Genomic DNA, 19690 nt, shown 5'->3' on the forward strand with positions numbered 1-19690 from the left:
GTTGCGATGGTTTGTATGTTGGAAGTTCCAAAACGGGTGAGAGCGCGTAGGACCAGGAGAGAGTGGGTGGTTTATAGGGGAGTGAATAGGCTGGTTTCCAATACACTGTGGAACGGGTCACTTTTAAACATTCGACCTGCGGGGGTGGAGAGGGCGCTGATATTGGGTGGCACATACCCGGGGTGTGATTGGTGGAAGGATCCTGAGGATTGCCTTGGTGTTTGGGAAATTGACGACGCATGGCGGGTAGGATGAGTAAGTCACGTGTCACTGTTGCCTCCTGGAATGTTCGGGGGTTAAACGACGCCAGGAAATGTAGAAGGGTGGTGGCTTATTTGGAACAACATAAGGTGCAAATTGCATTACTACAGGAGACGCATCTTAGTCCCCGGGCCACTTACACCTTTGCAGGTAAATGGGCGGCGGTCCGGAGTTTCTCCTCGTATTCAGGATATGCCAGGGGTACGGCGATACTGATCAAGAAGGCGGTGCCGTTTGTGCTGCTGGGCGATCTTACGGATAAGGAGGGGAGGTTTGTTTTGTTGTGGGGCAGACTTGGTACGGATACAGTCACAATTGCGAACTGCTACGGGCCGAATGTGGATTCGCCTGCCTTCTTTACCATGCTCTGGGGTAAAATACTGAACATTGGTTCCATGCATGTCATATGGGGGGGGATTTCAATCTCACCATGTCCTCAGGGCTCGACAGATCGGATGGCAGCCCGCAATACCATAAGGGTGCGAGGGACGTCATGGAAGGTATAGTTGTAGAAGGAGGACTTGTGGACAGCTGGAGGTTTGTGCATCCTGGGGTCCGGGAAGGAACACATTTCACGACATACGCTAACTCTAGGGCCAGGCTGGATTACTGCTTTCTGTCTACAGGCTTGGCGGTTGATTTAGGTCGAGTGGCTCACTTACCACGGACGTACTCAGATCACTGTCCGGTAATTGTGGAGGTGGCGCTCCCGGGGCTCAGTGGGTCAGCACCTAGGTGGCGTATGCAACCCACGGCATTATTGGATCCGGTGTTCCAGGCGGAATTAGGAGACGAGATAGCGGAGTTTTTTCCCCGCAATAAGGGGTCAGTGGACAGTGTCGAGACCATTTGGGAGTCGTTTAAGGTGACGGTCCGGGGGTACTACATCTCTAAAAGCTTCGGTGTCCTGAAAACAATACGCGGTTCGCTCTCCAAGTTAGAGGCTGAACTAGCGGAGCTGGAAGCCAGGATGGCCCAGGAACCAATGGGTCCGGTCCATAAGGAATTCCGAGAACGGCTTACTCAGTACGAGCAGGAAGCGGATAGGGAGTCCAAATTTAGGGGCAAATATTGGCAGGCCCGTCGTTACTGTGAAGGAGAAAGACCAGGGCGTGCCTTAGCGGAAATTACTAGACATGCCCGGGGACCCACGCACGTTTTAGAGATCAGAGGGCAGGGTGGGACCCTACAGCAAGATACGAAGGGCATACTAGCTCAATTTACTGCGCATTATGAGGAATTATATGAAGCCCGCAGCGGAGGGGAGGTTGTATTTGGGGACTTTCTGGATGATGTGGCGTTATGTTGGTTAAGTGATGACCATCGGGAATTCCTTGGGGCCCCATTTGAACTTGATGAAATACGGGAAGCGATTATGTCCCTGAGTAATGGTAAGGCGGCGGGGATTGATGGCCTACCGGCGGAATTCTATAAAAGTTATATAGATGTCATGGCGCCGGTGCTGCGGGAGGTGTACGAGGAGTCACTGGAGGTAGGTGTGCTGCCTGGGACAATGCGGGAGGTACTGATCACCTCGCTGTTAAAACCCGGCAAAGACCCGGTAGAGTGTGACTCATATAGGCCGCTATCCCTAATTAATTGTGATGCGAAGATACTGGCAAAGGTATTGGCCACTAGACTTTCCCTGCTTATGACCAAAATTGCACTCCCAGATCAATCTGGGTTTGTCCCGGGCCGCTCAACTGCTTGTAACTTGCGTACGCTCTTCTCCTTGATAAACACGATAGCGCCGGAACTGCCTGTGGCGGCGGTGTTTCTGGATGCCACCAAGGCATTTGACTCGGTTGAGTGGAATTACTTGTTTGCCATCTTGTACAGGATGGGCTTTCCCAAAATATTCGTCGCCTGGATCAAATTGCTCTATACGGCTCCGACAGCGAGAGTGCTCATCAATGGTGAAGTGTCCGAGTCGTTTCTGCTCACTAGAGGTACCAGGCAGGGGTGCCCGCTCTCCCCATTGCTCTTCGCTATCGCGATTGAGCCTCTGGCATGCCGTATCCGGCAATTGCATAAACAAAGTGCTTTCAAATGTTACCAACGGCAGATAGATGTCTCTCTCTATGCTGACGACTTAACGTTGTACGTGGTAGATCCACAGGTTAACCTTAATCCATTACTCCGAGAATTTTTAGTGTTTGGGCGTCTGTCGGGCATTCAAATAAACTGGAAGAAGTCGCAATTTTTTCCCCTGACGCCTGCAGTGGGTCGCTTTCCTCTGGACTACCCGCTGGAATGGTGTGAATCGGATCTTAGATATTTGGGGGTCCAGATCTCCAAGGATCGAGAGGAGACGTTGAGGTTGAATTATGGTACGGCCATGACTCGGCTGACAGAGGATGTGACTCGTTGGGTGTCTCTCCCACTCTCCATGGCGGGCAGGGCTTCGCTTATCAAGATGGTGGTATTACCCCGTTTTTTATATTTTTTCCAGAATATCCCGTATTATCCGGGGGCGTACTTCTTTCGCGCATTGCGTACAGAATTACTGCGGCTGTTCTGGGCTGGTAAGCAGCCAAGATTGGCGTGGTCGGTTATCACTCGGCCATACGAATCTGGAGGGTTTGATGTTCCCGATTTTCTCACGTATTATCTGAGCGCGCAGGCTCAATTTGCATACCATTGGTTTGCACCTGCGCCATTCCTACCACAGCTGGCGGTGGAGGACTGGCTATCGCGGCCTCTGCCACTGACGGGGGTCCTTCAGGGCTCCAGTCGCACCTTTGATACACTATACACTACGGTGCCGTGCACGGTGGATGCGTGGCAGTGTATACTACGTCGCATGGCGCTCAGCTTCATGTATGCTCCGACGCTGCCACTGGTTTATCACCCGGACTTGTCGTTACTGCAGGAAGGAGGGTTTCAGGGGATGTGTGCCAGAATAAAAATACGGCACTGGGGTGATCTCTTCGCTAATGGACGGCTCAAAACGAAAGAACAATTATTTGAGGGCTATCAGCCTACCCCGTTGGATGTTTTTTACTATATCCGGCTGCGGCGGGGGCTGCGGAAGATACTACCAGGCTTCCCGGGGGAACCAGAAGTAGTGCGGCCTTTACAAATGCTGCTTACGTCTTCGGATGGTAGGCACTTAGTCTCCCAATTATACGGCAGTATTCGGGCACACAGTGGCAACATGGAATGTAGGGCACTCCAGCAATGGAGACTTGAGCTAGGCAGAGATATCACAGATAAGCAGTGGACGTATTGTTGCGAGCTCACCTCCCAGATCTCCTCCAGTAGCAGACTGCGTATTATCCATTACAAGTTTTTACAACGTATGTATTATACGCCAGCTAAGAAGTTTAAATTTCGTCTATCAGACAGTGACAGATGTGAGAGGTGTCAGGCGGAAGGGGCTGACTTCATGCACTTGGCATGGCTGTGTCCGAGAGTGGCGGATTTCTGGCTACAGGTACATTCGGCACTGAGGGTCATGTTGGGAGATGTAGTGGAACTAGATCCGCTGGTGATGCTGCTGGGCTACACGGTATCAATACCTAAGTTGACGCGCAAACTGGGGAACATTGCTCTATTGTTAGCGAAGCGGAGAATTGCGTGTCGCTGGGGTAGGGGGAGAGCACCGAAGTTCAAGGAATGGATAGGGGATCTTTTACACTGTCAGGAGCAGAGTGCTATCTACGCTGAGACGCAACCATTAACTAGCAGAGCCAGTGACATTTGGGACCCGTTCAAGGAGTATTTGGCGGCGAATACCGCCTCCACGGAGGGAGAGAACCAGGAATCGGTTGAGGGTGGCCCTGGAGCTGGTGAGTTTACCTAGTAGGGGGCTGCAGGATTGTCATTACTGAATGTCTTGCTGATGGAGTGTGTTGGGGGGTTGTGCTCCGGGACGTCTGCACCTAGGAATTCCAGGTAGCGCACTTAGGAGATACGCCAGAAGGTTGAGTTGCTCCGCAGCTTGCCCAGGGTCCATGGTACAGTGTATAACACTACTGATATATTGGAATGACAGGGATTTGCCGCCGGACCTCCGGGTTGTCGGCCTCAAGGCTGTGTACAGGGTGATGAACCGTAATGAGAAATGTCATCTGGAGCCGGCCCGTGAGGTTGTAGGCGCGTAATGTATGACTGTGTCAAATGCTAATAAAGGTTTTGGAACTTTAAAAAAAAAAAAAAAAAAAAAAAAAAAACATGTCTGAGTTAATACAACCGTGTTGTATGAGGGCAGTCCTTTGCAACAAACCGTATTACCCTTCCAATTAAGTGCTCCTAACTCGGCATCAAGTAATCAATCACTTTAAAACTGACTATTCTAAGAGCAGGACAGATAGTGTCATATTGTCACGGGTACAAGTAATAGTATGTTTATACAATTCTTGTAATCATCCTGAGCATGGGGAAGATGTGCCTCCCCCTGGACCAAATACATCGTGTTCTGGGGGAGGTACATCAATGATATCATCTGCCTCTGGTCGGGTTCCACCTTACAACTTCAGGACTATTTTGAATATCTTAATTCCAATCCATTTAATGTTAAACTGACAATGGAATCCAGTAATGAGAAAATCTACTTTTTGGACTTACAATTCTATGTACGAGATGGGCACATTCATAGCACTTTAGATCGCAAAGATACTGCGTGTAATGCTGTTTTACACCCAGAAAGTGCACATGCCAGCTCTACTATTAAAAATATTCCTTACGGGGAGATGGTACGTGTCAGACGAAACTGTAGTGAGGAATCTAATTTTGACATAAATCTCCAACAAGTAAAGAAAAGATTTCTATCTAGGGGATACCAAAAAGAGACTGTGGAAAAGGCAGAAAAAAGAGCACGTGTATTAACTAGAGAGGCCACCTTAACATCAATGAAAAAACAAAACAGGAGTACAAACATGAATTTTGACAATAACATTAGGTTCGTGACCCAGTACACTTCACACAGCAGTGCGATTTTTAAGCTGCTGAAGAAACATTGGAATCTCCTATGTGAGGTACCAGGTCTACAAAAAGCGGTCCACGCAAATCCATCGATTACATATAGGCGTGGAAAGACACTAAGGAATGAGCTATGCCCGAGTTACATCAGCAAAGGTAGTAACAAACAATCAACTTGGTTACCACCTAAGCCAGAGGGTTTTTTTACATGTACAATGTGTAATATTTGTGAACTGGGGATCAACAAAACTAAGAACTTTTCCTATAATGGCTCCCGAAATTATAACATCTACAACTTTATTAATTGCAACACTGAGTTTGTTGTCTACGTGATTGGATGCCCCTGTGGAACCATTTACGTAGGCAGCACCAAACGTAGCCTAAAAATCAGAATCCAAGAACATAGGAGGGCCATACTCAAACGTGACTCCAGATATCCTATGATGGAGCATTTTGTTAACAAACATGAGGGTCTTGCCAACTTTTGGTTCCATGCTATTGAACATGTGAAAAGTGCAGAAAGAGGAGGTGATCGTGAACTGCAGCTTAGGCAATGTGAGGCAAAATGGATTTGCAGATTACGCAGTGCTATCCAAGGATTTAACAGTGATAATGAAATGCATTATTTTCTGGAAAATGACTAAAGCCCAGAACTGAATGGTCAGGGTTTTTTGTAATTTTTCATACTGTTCAGGAATGGTGCAAATATGATCAATTACCTATCGGATATGGGGTCAGCTATAGGATTGATGTGACCAAATCGGTGACTATAACCTCCCCCTGTTATTTATCTTCCTTTTGCTTGTCATCACATTTTCTATCTTTGCTTCCTCATGAACACGCGGTGATGGACTGTGAAGTATGGGATACATATCTTTATTATTAGTCCTTTAACTCTTATCCTCAGCACATTTATTCGCACTAAGTCTGATTTCATTATGAGGGATATAAGTCTGGATCTCTGACTTTGTTCATCCGTTTGGACTTATCAATTTACTTTTTATTGAATTTACATGTGAATAGTAGTTGTGAAGCGACATTTCCCTCTTTCATGCTTGACCGGGTATGACTTACTCCTCATGTGCCTGTACATTCGAACCCCTTTCATGCACACTATTGCAGACCTGTCATGTCAATATGGCTTGTTCTCCAATTTTATATGCTCTCCTCCCCTCGTTTTGCTACTCAATACTAATGATTGGTCGGGTGACTTATCTTGTTGGAATTAATATTCGTTTCAAGATATTTATTTTGCAGTATTGCAGCCATGCTCTTACGATTCTGTTCATTTATTGATAATTGCTCTTTTATATTTTTTTGGAATACACCTGAATTCTACTAGAGGCATCCGTGTTATCATAATACACGGAGTACTATTTAGTTTAGGTGGCATTCCCATTGGGAACATATTGCCCATTCCAAAATGGCGACCCTGTGCGCTCTTTACATATGAAAAAGGACACCTTTGTTCATCTCTCCGGGTTGTCTAAATATACCATGAGCTATTTGCTACTATTATTCCTTACCTTCGTTGTTTGTTTTTGTACTTCAGAGCGATATATCGCTAATTCTGTATCTGTTCGTATTAATTCACATAGTCTTATACACTTTGAACGCACTGCCCATTCCAAAATGGCGCTTACTCTTCATTTTACTTGGCTCCACGCACAGTCCTGTTATGTCTCATGTTCTCCCGCAATTTCAAAACAATTCAGGACTGATGCAACATTATTTTTACACTATTGTCCTTGTCCTTTGCGAGGTGTGATTTAATTCATTTATATATCAATAATGGCACACGCTCCTCTTAGCTACACATATGCTCCTTAAACCTGGGAGAACATACACTTTCAATTAATTATGTTGCTCAAATATTTTTGGTGGACACAAATATTACTTAGTACTAGTCCACTGGTATGTTCTTAAATTCTTAACAATGGCCGCCGATTTGGGCTAGGAACTTAGGGGCCACTACTCTGACTTATACTCAATTCAATTGGTCAGATCCTGCTAAGCGGGCGGAGTCACGTACATTTAATTACAATGGCGGGCTGTGCAATTTGCAACGAGGAAGACGCCGTCGTATCGATCACTCCGTAAAGGTTACTGCCGGTGAGTGCACACGGGCTGAAATGCTGGTATGCCCGTGTCAATGGATTACAACTTGTATTTGCAGCTGTTAATTTTTGTGTGTTTCTGTAGGCTTCACTCCGTTAAGACTACTGCCGGTTAGTGCACACGGGCTGAAATGCTGTGATGCCCGTGGCAATGGATTACAGCTTGTACTTGTAGCTGTTAGCTATCGTGTGTTTCTGCAGTTTTCTTATAAGGGAGAAACAATTTATGTTCTTGTCCGCTATTATGGTGTGTCCATTTGCAGTTTCGAAACATAGAGGCGGAGTTACATATATTTGTCCGCCACGAGGGAGTGCTCCACACTTAATGAGGAGCCCGCCGCCGTACCAGCTGCTCTGTCCTGATGATTGCCGGTGTTTTTAGATGCTCAGGATGATTACAAGAATTGTATAAACATACTATTACTTGTACCCGTGACAATATGACACTATCTGTCCTGCTCTTAGAATAGTCAGTTTTAAAGTGATTGATTACTTGATGCCGAGTTAGGAGCACTTAATTGGAAGGGTAATACGTTTTGTTGCAAAGGACTGCCCTCATACAACACGGTTGTATTAACTCAGACATGTTAGTACTGATGTTCGGCATTACAGGCGACTTACATGTTTCTGAATGTGCAACTGTTGGTTTTAGGACGGGCACCGGTCTATTCTTGCGCCCATTAGATGGAATTGTTCTCGGCGCTTGCTGTGCACACTTAACACATCTGTATGCTTTTAACTGATTTATATATCGTGTGAATTACTGCTCCAATAGCGTCTATGTTGTCATACGGACACCATATAGTGTATTCACTTGGAGATATTTCTGTTGGGAACCTAGAGGGATTGTATATAGTTACATTATAGTTATTATTATTTTCACTTGTTATGGACCGCCAGCCAATATGAATTGGGTCATTATGCTTCCTTTCAGAAACTTGAAGTACTTGACTTCGTGGATATTTTAAGATTTGTCCTCTCACAGGAGTTTACATACTGATTCAAGGTATGCTCACTTTTAGGGATTGGATTGCTCTTCTTGCTCTTCCTCTTCTTTTAAAACACTCACATAACCTTGTATCTATCTATATTTTTTATAAGGTTTTCTTTTATTTTTCTGCTTTCTTCCTCTTACTCTCCAAAAAATTTATAAAAAAATATATAAAAACGTATATGTTTGTTACTTATAAATACTTTCTGAATTCCTCGTTTTTGGTGTCCATAAAACCTGATGAGGTTCAATCCTCTGTTTTTCAAAAGAATTTAACAGTCAGATAAATTCACAAACACTTTTTGAAAAAATCCTATTCGATTCTTGTTTTTCAAAAAAACTTTGTTTGTATAAATGTTTTTAATGTGATATAAATGTGCCCAGTTTTGATTGGTGGAATTTCATGGACACTTTTTAATGTTGTTGTAAATCTGTTTTGTCTGTATGATTTTCATATTGTATGGTCATTTATTAATGTTGTAAGTCCTGTGTCTTTTGATTTATTGGTAATATTTATGTCATTTTTATCATGTTACAGCCCTGATGAAGTTCCCGTTGAGGGAATGAAACGCGTTGGCTGACCAACTTTTTACCTACAAAACTTAAATGAAAATTAAAAAGGACACTTAGTTTAAAGAATCCTTTTCGGACTTTTCTTTTTCGTGCACCCCCGTTTCTCATTTTCTATTAACAGTGGGAAATTGGTCAACAATTCAGCAAATCATTGTTTTTCCGACTTGTGTGGAAACGGGAGATAGCTTCATAGAATCTCTGACTTTGAGACTTCCAGTCGAGCTGGTTATCGGCAAGGCCCGCATTTCGCAGTCTAGACGCAGAGGGGTTTGAAGCCTCCTTTTAAAAGTTGGTGCCTCAAAGATATTTCTTGAAAAGTTTCGCCTAGGCACTATGGTGAACATGGGCTCCCCGCGAGAAGGCCTAGATGTGGAGTAGTGTGGTGGCCTCTGAACAGCGTGGTCTTTAACAGCATGGCCTCTCAGACCCAGCCATGACCCGACAGGCATGCAAACTACAAGGAAGGGGAGCTGCAATCACACGTGTACAGATCTACCCCACAGCACAGCAAACAGCTCCTACATTACAGATCTCTCTTTCACAGGGGACTCCTCTTGCACAGCGCCTATATTCCAAATCTCCACCAAAGGGGACGCCTCTTGCACAGCAAACACAGCACCTCCATTACAGATCTCCGCCACAGGGGACTACTCTTGCACAGCAAACACAGCGCCTACATTCCAGATCTCCACCACAGGGGACTCCTCTGGCACAGCAAACACAGCGCCTATATTCGATCGCTCTGTGAATTTGAAATCTTGCTTCCACCAACGTAAATTTTCAAAAGACAAACATCAAACCTTGCAAAAAGGAAAAGATGGACCTAACACATAAGCTGGAAGGTCAAATCAATAGAAAGAGTCAGGCTGCTCTCAAAAGGAGCCTGCGAGCAAACGTGAAGGCGAGCAGGAGCCTGGCTTGGGAACAGAATATCTGATTGGGCTCTGCAGAGACGGATTGTGCCCTGATAAACTGCTTGGCAGCGATCCAAGTTTTGGAAGTGAGAAGCACACGCCTGAAGCCCCGCCTCTAACTAATAACAAACATCAATCATATGGAATGTGCATGAAGGTGCGGGAACGTTACAGAGAGAACAACTAATGCATGAAATTTCCTTAGTGGTCAGATTAGATTATTTATATGGCGCTACGACAATTATGCGGTAGGGAAGGGCTAAATTATCCGGCACAGTTGAGTAAATCATACGGCAAGTAAAGTCAAATTATGCGGAAATAAGGCAAGTACCCAAGTTGAAAAAGTTCAGGAACACCTAGGCTTCAATTAAATATATTGTTTCCACTTTCCTGGCCACCTTTTGTTAGGCGTTAACATTAGCAGAAGTGAGGCAGGATACTGGCATACTTACGGTTCATTGAGTTAAGCGCTGCCGCCCACGTCCGGTATGTCCATCTGTTCCCATACCTGGCGTGTCACGCAGTTTGGTGCTTACTTTCCCTCCATGTTAAACAGTACATGTTTGAGCACCCACGCTAATATGCTGCATAGCTAAATACATATGAGATCCCAATGGCGAGACCTATTGGCATTGCCAATGCTTGTTTCTTCTTACCCCACAATAGCAGCTGTCATTGAAGATCTGTGGTGGCAGTGGATTGCCACTTGATGGCCGGCAGTTCTCTGGAACATTTTCTCTCATCCATTTCCGATTCTCTTCGTTTGCTGCAATATCTTTCTCCTCATACTGGATCTTCACAGCATCGAAGAAGCCCATAACATCTTGTTGTTGTTTCTTAATCTGAGAAAAATACCAACAATATGGTCAGTCTTTTAGATGTAGCCAACAGAAATAGTTCAACAATTGTAATTAATTAGAATTGTTTAAGAAAAGTACTAATATTGCGAGCTTTGCTTCGGTTAGACTGTATTCAGGAATAACATCCTAAGCTTGTAATTATAGATGTCTGAATAACTGTTACATATATCATTTAGAATGTTTGTAAAATTAAAAAGGGCCTCGTGGATGCTGGACACTATGTTTTTTGTCCACAAAACTCCAATGACTTCCCAGCCAGAGAAGCCCCAGAGTAGTGCCACCTTTGAAAGTGAGTATCGCTCTATATTCTGACCACAGTTTGAGGTGCTGGGATGTATGATTGGTTGGTTTCCCTCCAGAGAAATCATTTAATAATCCACATTTTGTGCAGCGTGAACAATCACCCGTAAGGGTCTCTAGGCGCTGGGGGCCGTCGGGAAGATTAAGCAAGCTATTGCCCAGAGTCACATGGTGCTGGGCTAATCTGCTGCCGGCGATCGAACCGTGATCCCCAGATTCTGGAGTCAGTCGCCCTGGCTGCAGCGCCACAGCTCTTCCAGGGTCCTCTTAGAGGGTCACTATTTCCAAGACCTAATTTTCTATTTAAAAGCCAGGTTAGACTGAGGACCATACCACCATTTGTAATTAATGAGTAGGTGGAAGGTGCAATTATATATATCAGAATATCCCTCATGACAATGCCTCTGTCAAATGTCGACTTGCATCATTTAGACAAAAAGGTTGAGGGTACAGGGATACAAAAATGGCACTGGGGTTAGGTACTACTTCCAGCCTTATGCTATCTGAGGAAGCATCTGTCAACTATTTCTGCCCAACTAAGTTCGCCGAATACCAGACATAGTTTCGAACATCCCAGAACTCCCATAAACAACATATAATCAACTCCAAACAAGAACATCAAGACAAGTGGAGGTTCATGACTGCGACATTATTAGTGGGTTAATAACAATTGTTATTGCATAGAAAACATTAGATAAAGGTAGCGAGACTCGCAACCTATGTCAGTGTAGGTGAACCAAGATTGGAAGTAGCCCACATATAGAGTGACCCAAATGAACATTAAGGGCCCTCTCCCTGGGTTGTCGATCTAAACTGAAGAACAAAAGCTATAGGTGAAGAAGGGGCTTAGAAGGAGGTGGGTAAGAGTGGTCTTCAGAGTGAAGATTGACCAAATAAGCGCATCAGCCAGACCGGGCCATTGAGCCTGGTTTGACATCTCCTGTTGCCCCAGTGTCTACCCCTGGAGCAAGAAGGAGACGGACTACAGGGTGGCTTGTCCCATTTCTGTCCGGTCTCTTTACTGAGATATTTCTTTCTCCAACTCGGCGTCAGATGGTTTCAGAGGAGTTGAAAAAGAAGGAAGGATTATTCATGTGAAAGAAGCAGCTGCAATCTGGGAGACTCTACATCAAAAGCAAGGTTGGTGAACCAGCTACAAAGGCTCACCACTGGGATAACACTTGTTAAAGGTAGGGTGTATTCAGCATACAATCGGAGCAAGTTTAAATAACACTTCTGCTTATCTTGGGCTCCAGCAATGTTGAATCAGTCTTACAAGGCAGCCCTTCTGGAGTGTCTAGAGGAACAGGAGACATTGAAGACTCTCAGAGAGCGTATCCAGCATGTACCACCTCAGTCCTTGAATCAGAGTGCCGGGGCACATGGGGTAAACATCTGGGTGACAGCCACAAATATTGGTGTCACATGAACGGTATTACAAGACAGAATGCAAACCCATGTCTTTGTCTCCTGAGTAAACCGGTTGTTGCAGGCAACCATGGGTGCACAAAAGAAACCGTAACGGATGGGGCAGCAAACATTACGATGGTGTAAGGCAGACACTTATTCAAAGCATCTTGTTCAGGCAAGTTCTGGATCACACTCTATGCTGAGGGCATTCTAGAACGAGGTAGAGCACCATGTGAAGACTGAGAAACCAGGAGCCATCAGCACCTACTACCACACCTCCATGCCTCAAGAGCCTCGCTCCTTGCAGACTGCTGACCAAGCTCACCAGACTGCACCACAGGAGTGAGACAATCCCTCTGTCACTGCAGACACTGGAGTCCTTTACATTGTCTGACTGCAGGAGTTTGTTCCTTGGCGCTGCCAAACAAAGGCTGAATAAAATTGCCAAGCATAGTTAGGTGTCTGCTGCCACAGGACACTGGACCGTCCAGGATGAGTTCCCTATCCGCCTCCAGCTGGTCAGGTTTGCTTCGGGCTGCTGTCTCTGATGCCCTGAAGATGCAGCATGTTTTACTTTCTCCTGTTCCACTATGTTTGTGTTGGTCTCCCGCCACAGAACAGGTCTCCGGGCACGGAGGGGCTAATGCTGAGGGATTGGACAGTCATATGTTTCTCTTCAAGACGGCCATATGTTTATCTTCTTCGACCTGAACATGCTCCAGACCAGTATCAGTTCCTTTCTGACCACATCCTCCCAAGTTCACCTCAAGGGCATTGCCCAGTGTGTTACATGCGAGGCTTTGACGCTCTGGTGGCAGAAGCATTTATGATGACCAAAGGATTCTGAAGGATCATCAGACATCCAGGTGAGCTCTATTAGAGAGCACCCGCCATCGTCCGTGCATAAACCACACCCCTGCATATTTACTTTTAACAAAATGTTAAGGAATTTAAGTTGGTAGGGGCTGCATTGAGTAATCTGAAATTATGAACCTCTGCTGTTACGAGGCATGGCTAGGTTGATCACATTACGCTCAAGTTTTAGAATAAATCCGAACCCAGAAGTGGTACTGCAACAGAACACCAATCTAAGCTTGCATCTCCTTTACAACACGTATGGCGCTAGTTCTTATTGTATTTGGGTATTCCAGAATCTGCCTAAGAAAGTGAATTATAAGAGGATCTATTTTTTAAATTAAAATTTTATTTTAAAGAGGCCATATCTTTTATTTAATTAATTTTATCAGCCAAATAGTAGATCAGTAAGCTCGAAAAACATTATTAGGATATCATGCTTAGTAAGTTACTATTCATAGCATAGCAGACACAGTAAACAGTATGAATAGGAACATCATAATTACTGATATCGTAGTGAGGAAGAAATAAAGAAAATGTCAGTGTTATTTAGAGCTACATTTTAAAAGGATTAATGAATGACAGTTACTCTTGATTTCATTACCAACTCTAGCCTTTAGATAAGCAAAGGTACCGGTAGGTGAGATTGTTAGAAATTGTGTACTAGTGTGTTGGTAAAGTTGCTCAATATGTATCTGTTAACAACAGGGTCCCTAGAACTCCACAAAATACCTCAAATAAGTCAGGGAATAAGACCTCAACAGCCATAGAAGGGCCACCATGATCATTTTAAAGCTTGAGATTTACAGAATGTGGTAAACACATTAAGAGGAGGTAAAGTCCACATACCAAGAACAGTCCACAATAAATGAGCCTATTTGAAGTCTCTTCCCCCACATCTAATTATGCTAACATGACACATTTTGAAAGCTGGCCGAAGACAGGATTGTCCTACAGCAACAAAACCACACAAGGCTTTAACGCCTATTGAAAGGAGAAATCCATCTGTTTCTTCAAGTGGGTCATTTGGATGTTCTCTACTTCTTCAAACAAGATCCCACAACTAATGCTCATCTCCTAAACTTGTCTACCCTTCTATTGTTTATCTACTGAAAATATTGCCATTGTGTTGCCCAAACTGAAACTCCTGCCATCAAGGAACCCAAGGTACACTTAAGAGGCAGAGAAGTGACCTTTATCTAGGTCCAGTGCTGCTTCAGGATAATACAGGGTGGCTGCCAAAGCCACAGCCAGCATTGGGGCACCAGCTTGCTCCTAGAAGTATTAAACATAGGAACAGTTTATGCAGTGGTCCGCAAAATGTATTTGGTCTACGGTGCAAGAAATTTAAGCAATAAACTTACCTTCTACTCGTCCAAACTTAAAAGAAAGCCCTATTCCAAAGAGGTGATAAAGACAACTGTGATACATTTGAGTTAGAGGGTCCCAGGGCAGTCAGAGGCACTGGGACACTACCGGAACAACGGGGGGCCTTGGATTCCAGTGTCCTGGAGCCCTAGTACTGCAGACCCTCAAACTAGGGCTCAAGTACCACTTTTAACACTTAACTCTCAGGTTAACGAGGCAGAGCTGACCAAGGCTTACTCAGGGAGATGCTGTGGGCTAGAGACGGTGAACTCAACAATACAACAAATAACACTTAATAAATGAATTTCCAGTCGGTGCGTTTATTTGGGTTTTGTGTTTTTTAAGTACTTTATCACAGACAAAACTAAATATTGCACGCAAATTAACAATGATGTACAAGAGGGAGGTAGAAATGCCTGTAAGAAGACCCTCCAAAGGGCTTCCCAAGCTACAGGAAGTGCGCAACAAGAAAGGTTACAGCTTCCTAATAACTCCCTGCCTTTACCCAAAACCTAAAAGCTGGACGCACCTTTAACGGTTTGTGCACCTTCAGGCCCAAACTCATAAAAACACATTACCCCGATATGTGCCTTAAACAACATGTGGGATTCACTAAACGCTTCAACAGCCGAACAGTGTCAATGAAATGTTTCGACAATAGGTACAATATTTCGGATGATAACAGCAGAAATAGGCTCGGATTTTAACTTTAATTGCTAATATGCTGGTCCTGCTATAGTAAAAAGTAAAACAGTGAACATTTAATTTCAGCAACTTTTTTGTACCTTCACAAGGTTGCCTAGCAACCACAGAGAAGCTAACAAGAAAGGTCCAGGCCCCCCTGAACCTCAAGGCTAAAGTTCCAATCAAACGAACGTGAACACAGCACACCTCTCTTCTGGGGGTCACTCTACCCCAGCCCTAGGAGACAGAGCGACAGAACAAAAACAAGCATTTGCAATGCAATAGGTCTCGCATTATTAAAGTTTGAGCTATTGGCATTGCTAAATAATGCAACACCGATAGCTCAAACTTTAATAATGCGAGACCTATTGCATTGCAAATGCTTGTTAATCTTTTTGGTCAAGTCATTTGGCAGCAAAAGACTGCTGACGGTACTGAAAATGCGTTTTGTAAAATTAATATAACATAACACTATGGCAAAACAGGTCCACAGGTTCACAGATCTCTCAGTTTCGAGCCTAGACACAAGTACTGTCCCTTATGTCATACTGCCAAGCAATGGTGTTCACACCCAGTGTATTTCTCCTAGCGTCCAGGGAGTTTAGCTATACCTATTTGCCATTTGGAGCAGAGAAAATATACGGGTGTCATATATTGTATTGTAATTATATTTATATAGCGTTTACTACCCCTCACCAGGGGTCGAAACACTTTTTCAGCTAGTAGCACGCTAGTCCGTTACCCATAAAGGATTAGTGGTGAAATATGAAAGTGATTTGTGTGGTGGATATGTTAGTCAGTTATTTGTATTGAGAAGGATAGTGGAAGGAAAGAAGAGGGAAAAAGGTTTGCATTTATACAGCCTTGCTACTCTTGATGGGGTATTGAAGCGCTTTTTTCGGCGAGTAGCACGCTACATCAGACTTAGAGGCATCTCCTATCTCTTGAACAAGTCCCAAATCACAACATGATGGCTCACATCTTATTTCAGTTTGCAGTAATCTTTCGCACTGGGGCACTAATAGTAAAGGGTACATTTGCAAGGGCTGGAAGTCCTGACTATCTCCTGTAACTTACTTGGAAATGATCGAAGTTAGATACAAACAAAGTTTGCCAGAGATATCTGGACTAATAATGTTTGAGGTTTTCTTGACATCCAAATTAATGCAGAGTATTAAATAATAATGGTATCTAATATCCCACTTATTATGGCAATAGGGAAATAGAAACAGGTAATTATGATGAACAAAAGCTACCAAGTATTATTTGTGTTTTTCTTTCCTACAATGGATCTGCTCCTAATGATTATCAGCTAAAGAGGTTGCTGTTGTGAGAGCTGGAAAAAAATAGTTGCATACTTTCTGCCAAGTGCAAGGGTGGAGGATGGGAATATCGAAGCCAGAATATTGATGGGCTACACTATCCTCACCAAAATATCAAGGGACAAATATAGAACGGTAAAGTGGTATATCATTTTTATACGTAGATGTGGAGTTACGAATAGTAAATGCTTCCCTCCCTCTGTTCACTTACTTAGTTGATTTTTTTTGTACCATATTATGGCCACAATATTGCGACCCATCGATATTTATTCTTTGATATTCACTACAACAATCAAGTGCAAACTGATGCGATACTTCAGGATGTGGTCCGTCGGCTGCGCTGCCGCCTCTGGTGCAGGAAACCAGGGTTCGAGCCTCGAGGTCGCGTCCACATCCTGTGATTCTGGGCAAATCACTTAATCTCTCCGTGCCTGAATGTGTAATGTAAATACGGTGCTATGTAAAGCGCTCCATCAATACCTTTGGGTCGAGTTCGCGCTATATAAATATGCAAAAAAAAAAAGGAGCTGCGCAAATTGGAAGAAGTCAGAGTTGATAATTCTAAAGTGCTGTTCTTTCCGGACTATTCCCTTGAAGTGCAGAAACAGAGAGGCACGTTTATGGCAGTCAAAAAGAAAATGGGAGAGTTAGATATAAAAAACTCGCTTCTCTTCCCGGCTCGACTCCGAGTGGTAAACGATGGCTCCACTCACTTCTTCAATGAAGCGGAAGAGGCATGGGACTGTCTCGAAGCTGAGGGGCATAGTGTGTCATCAACTAAACGGTATGCTGTCACAAACTCTCATCAAGGCAGCGGCTGGAACTGGCAGAGGCCTCGCAGATGAGCCAGGAAGAACCTGACGTAACTTAAGGCTTCTCCCAAACTAAAGCAGAGACTACGGGGGGGCGTGGCTTGGACGCTGACCAAGATGGCCGCTTAGGTTCGGAGCTCCGCCGCACCGGGACGGACCCTTATCATTTACGGCAGTGTTTACATTCCTTCTTCGAGCTTTTTGGATGTTCCTGCTGGCGGAACGGGTTATGCGCTTGGTGAGCCCAAGATGAACTCTTTCACGCCTGAAATGCTTCGTTTTCACCGCGCTGAATGTGCGCCTCAGAACGCCCGCCATTTTGCTGTCTAAGCGCTGCTCGTCTGGAACCGGCGCGCGCACTTGGAGCAGTAAGTTCTCTTCATGCTCTCAGATGCGCTCCGCTTTTCAAGTGAACGTGGAATGTTTACTTTCTGACAAGCGCTTTTCTAAGGGATAGTTGCATGAATGACTTATTATAACTTCTCTGGTAGGGGAATGCCTCTACTGTGGCTCTCTGCTACTCCCTGAGTCTGTCACACCTGCTTCAACGCTTCAGAGAGGTGATTTAAATTGATATCTACATTATGTGGGCGCATAAAGATAGATTTTGTACCAGAGACTCTCTTGCTGTGACATTTACACAATTTTAATGAAACATCGCAGAATTTGTTTCCTTTCAGCTAAATCTTATATGGCGCTAAATCTACTATTGGGCAACATTATTTAATCACCAATCCTGTATGAACTGTCTCTGGTGGCTGCATCAGGGGGATATGTCATTTGGCTCCACGTGGTCTCTTTATTCATGCCAGCTTCTGAGACTTCCTGTGACTCCTGTAAGCGGATGGCTTCGTGCTGATGATGTGATGGCCAGACTTCGTTTTTCTGCAAGTGATTCGCCCATTCATTCATATCTCTTGATGTAAGTCCCTCAGCACGAACGCCATTTTGTATTGTGCGCCATGTCCGCTTGTCGCTGAGGTGATTACAGTCATGGTCTTCCTGCTCTTTCTCCAGTCACTGGTCTGTACTCTAGGCAACTAAGGACCTCTCCTTTGTGTTTTGCGCCCTGTCAGTGTGCTATGCTTCCAACTTGCTCCTCATGTTGGCGCTTCGTTTTCTGAGACCTCTGCCTTCATGCTTTCCTCGCAATATGCCGCATATGCTGTGCTCCTCAATGATAACCTACTTCAGTTCCAAGGCATAAGACTTATTTTTCTGGTTCCTTTTTTGCAAGTATGCTCACCAAGTCTTAGTGCACACGGCTTTCGCGCCCGCTGGTGATCTCCTGGTTATTACTGGAACATCTTCTAACATCTGCTGGCATTACCTCCAGGTCCGGGGTTTCTTCATGATTTTTCCAAGTGTCCTCTGCTACTCCTGATGACCGCTGGGCTATTCAGACTGGACATATTGACATATTAACATTCTCTGCTTTTGAGTGCAGGTTGTTGTGTTGGTTTGCTTCTTTGCCTTCTGGTCACTGTCACTGGCACGTTTAGGCTTCTATGGGCAAGCTACGCAACCCAAAGTTTGTCTTTGTGCCCTCGAAGACTCCACCTTCCTCTGCCTCCTCCTCAGCAACAGGCCATTCTCCTCATCCTCCTTCCACGGATCAAATGGCGACAACAGCCTCCACCCGCTCTTCTCCATCACAACTTACCTCCAGTAAGTCTTCTCCTCCTGCCTCCTTACCTAAGCGCTTGAAGCAGGACTCCTCTCCTCCTCCACCTGAGTCATCTCCACCCCCTATATCTATGGAGTTGATACTTGAGGAGATTCGCTCTTTGCGCCCGTTCGTGGAGGAGACTAATACTAAGATGCAGCTTTTTGAGGCCAAATGGTCAACTATGGAGGCTCGTGTTTCTTCTGTGGAGCAGCAGGTTCCAGAAATTCAGTCAAATTCTCAACGCATCTCCTCTCTGGAAAAATCTCTTCTCGCCCTTCAACAACACACTGAAGACTTGGAAAACAGGAACAGGAGGAATAACCTACGCGTTTATGGCCTGCCGGAATCCTTGGAGGGAGATGATCCTGTCACGTTTTTCTCTTCTTTCCTTCTGAAATTGTTGGACCTTCCTGCTACTACCTCTCTCAGTATCCAACGAGCCCATAGACTTGGCCCTCGCTCCTCCTCCTCAACCAAACCGCGAGGGGTCATCATCCTCTTTCTCAAATTTACGGATCTCCTTCTGGTCCTCTCCACAGCTCGAGCGAAACGCCAAGTGTCCTGGATGGGTCAGAGAGTTTTTCTCTCTCAGGATGTCTCTAATGTCACTGCTGTCAGAAGAAAAGAAATT

General features: G+C 44.7%; 1 protein-coding gene across 2 annotated transcripts in view; it reads right to left on the reverse strand.

Moving 5' to 3' along the window:
* The window catches only part of SH3BGRL (SH3 domain binding glutamate rich protein like), a 266619-nt gene that overhangs the window by 82107 nt on the left and 164822 nt on the right, over nt 1-19690 (reverse strand). For both annotated transcript variants that reach the window (XM_085607829.1, XM_085607830.1), the window contains exon 2: nt 10436-10621. In XM_085607829.1, the coding sequence (XP_085463955.1) occupies nt 10436-10621 (186 nt within the window). The remainder of the gene's footprint in view (nt 1-10435; nt 10622-19690) is intronic.

Source organism: Triturus cristatus, chromosome 5_2 (assembly GCF_964204655.1).
Source record: "Triturus cristatus chromosome 5_2, aTriCri1.1, whole genome shotgun sequence".
In the NCBI taxonomy this organism is placed as follows: Eukaryota; Metazoa; Chordata; class Amphibia; order Caudata; family Salamandridae; genus Triturus; species Triturus cristatus.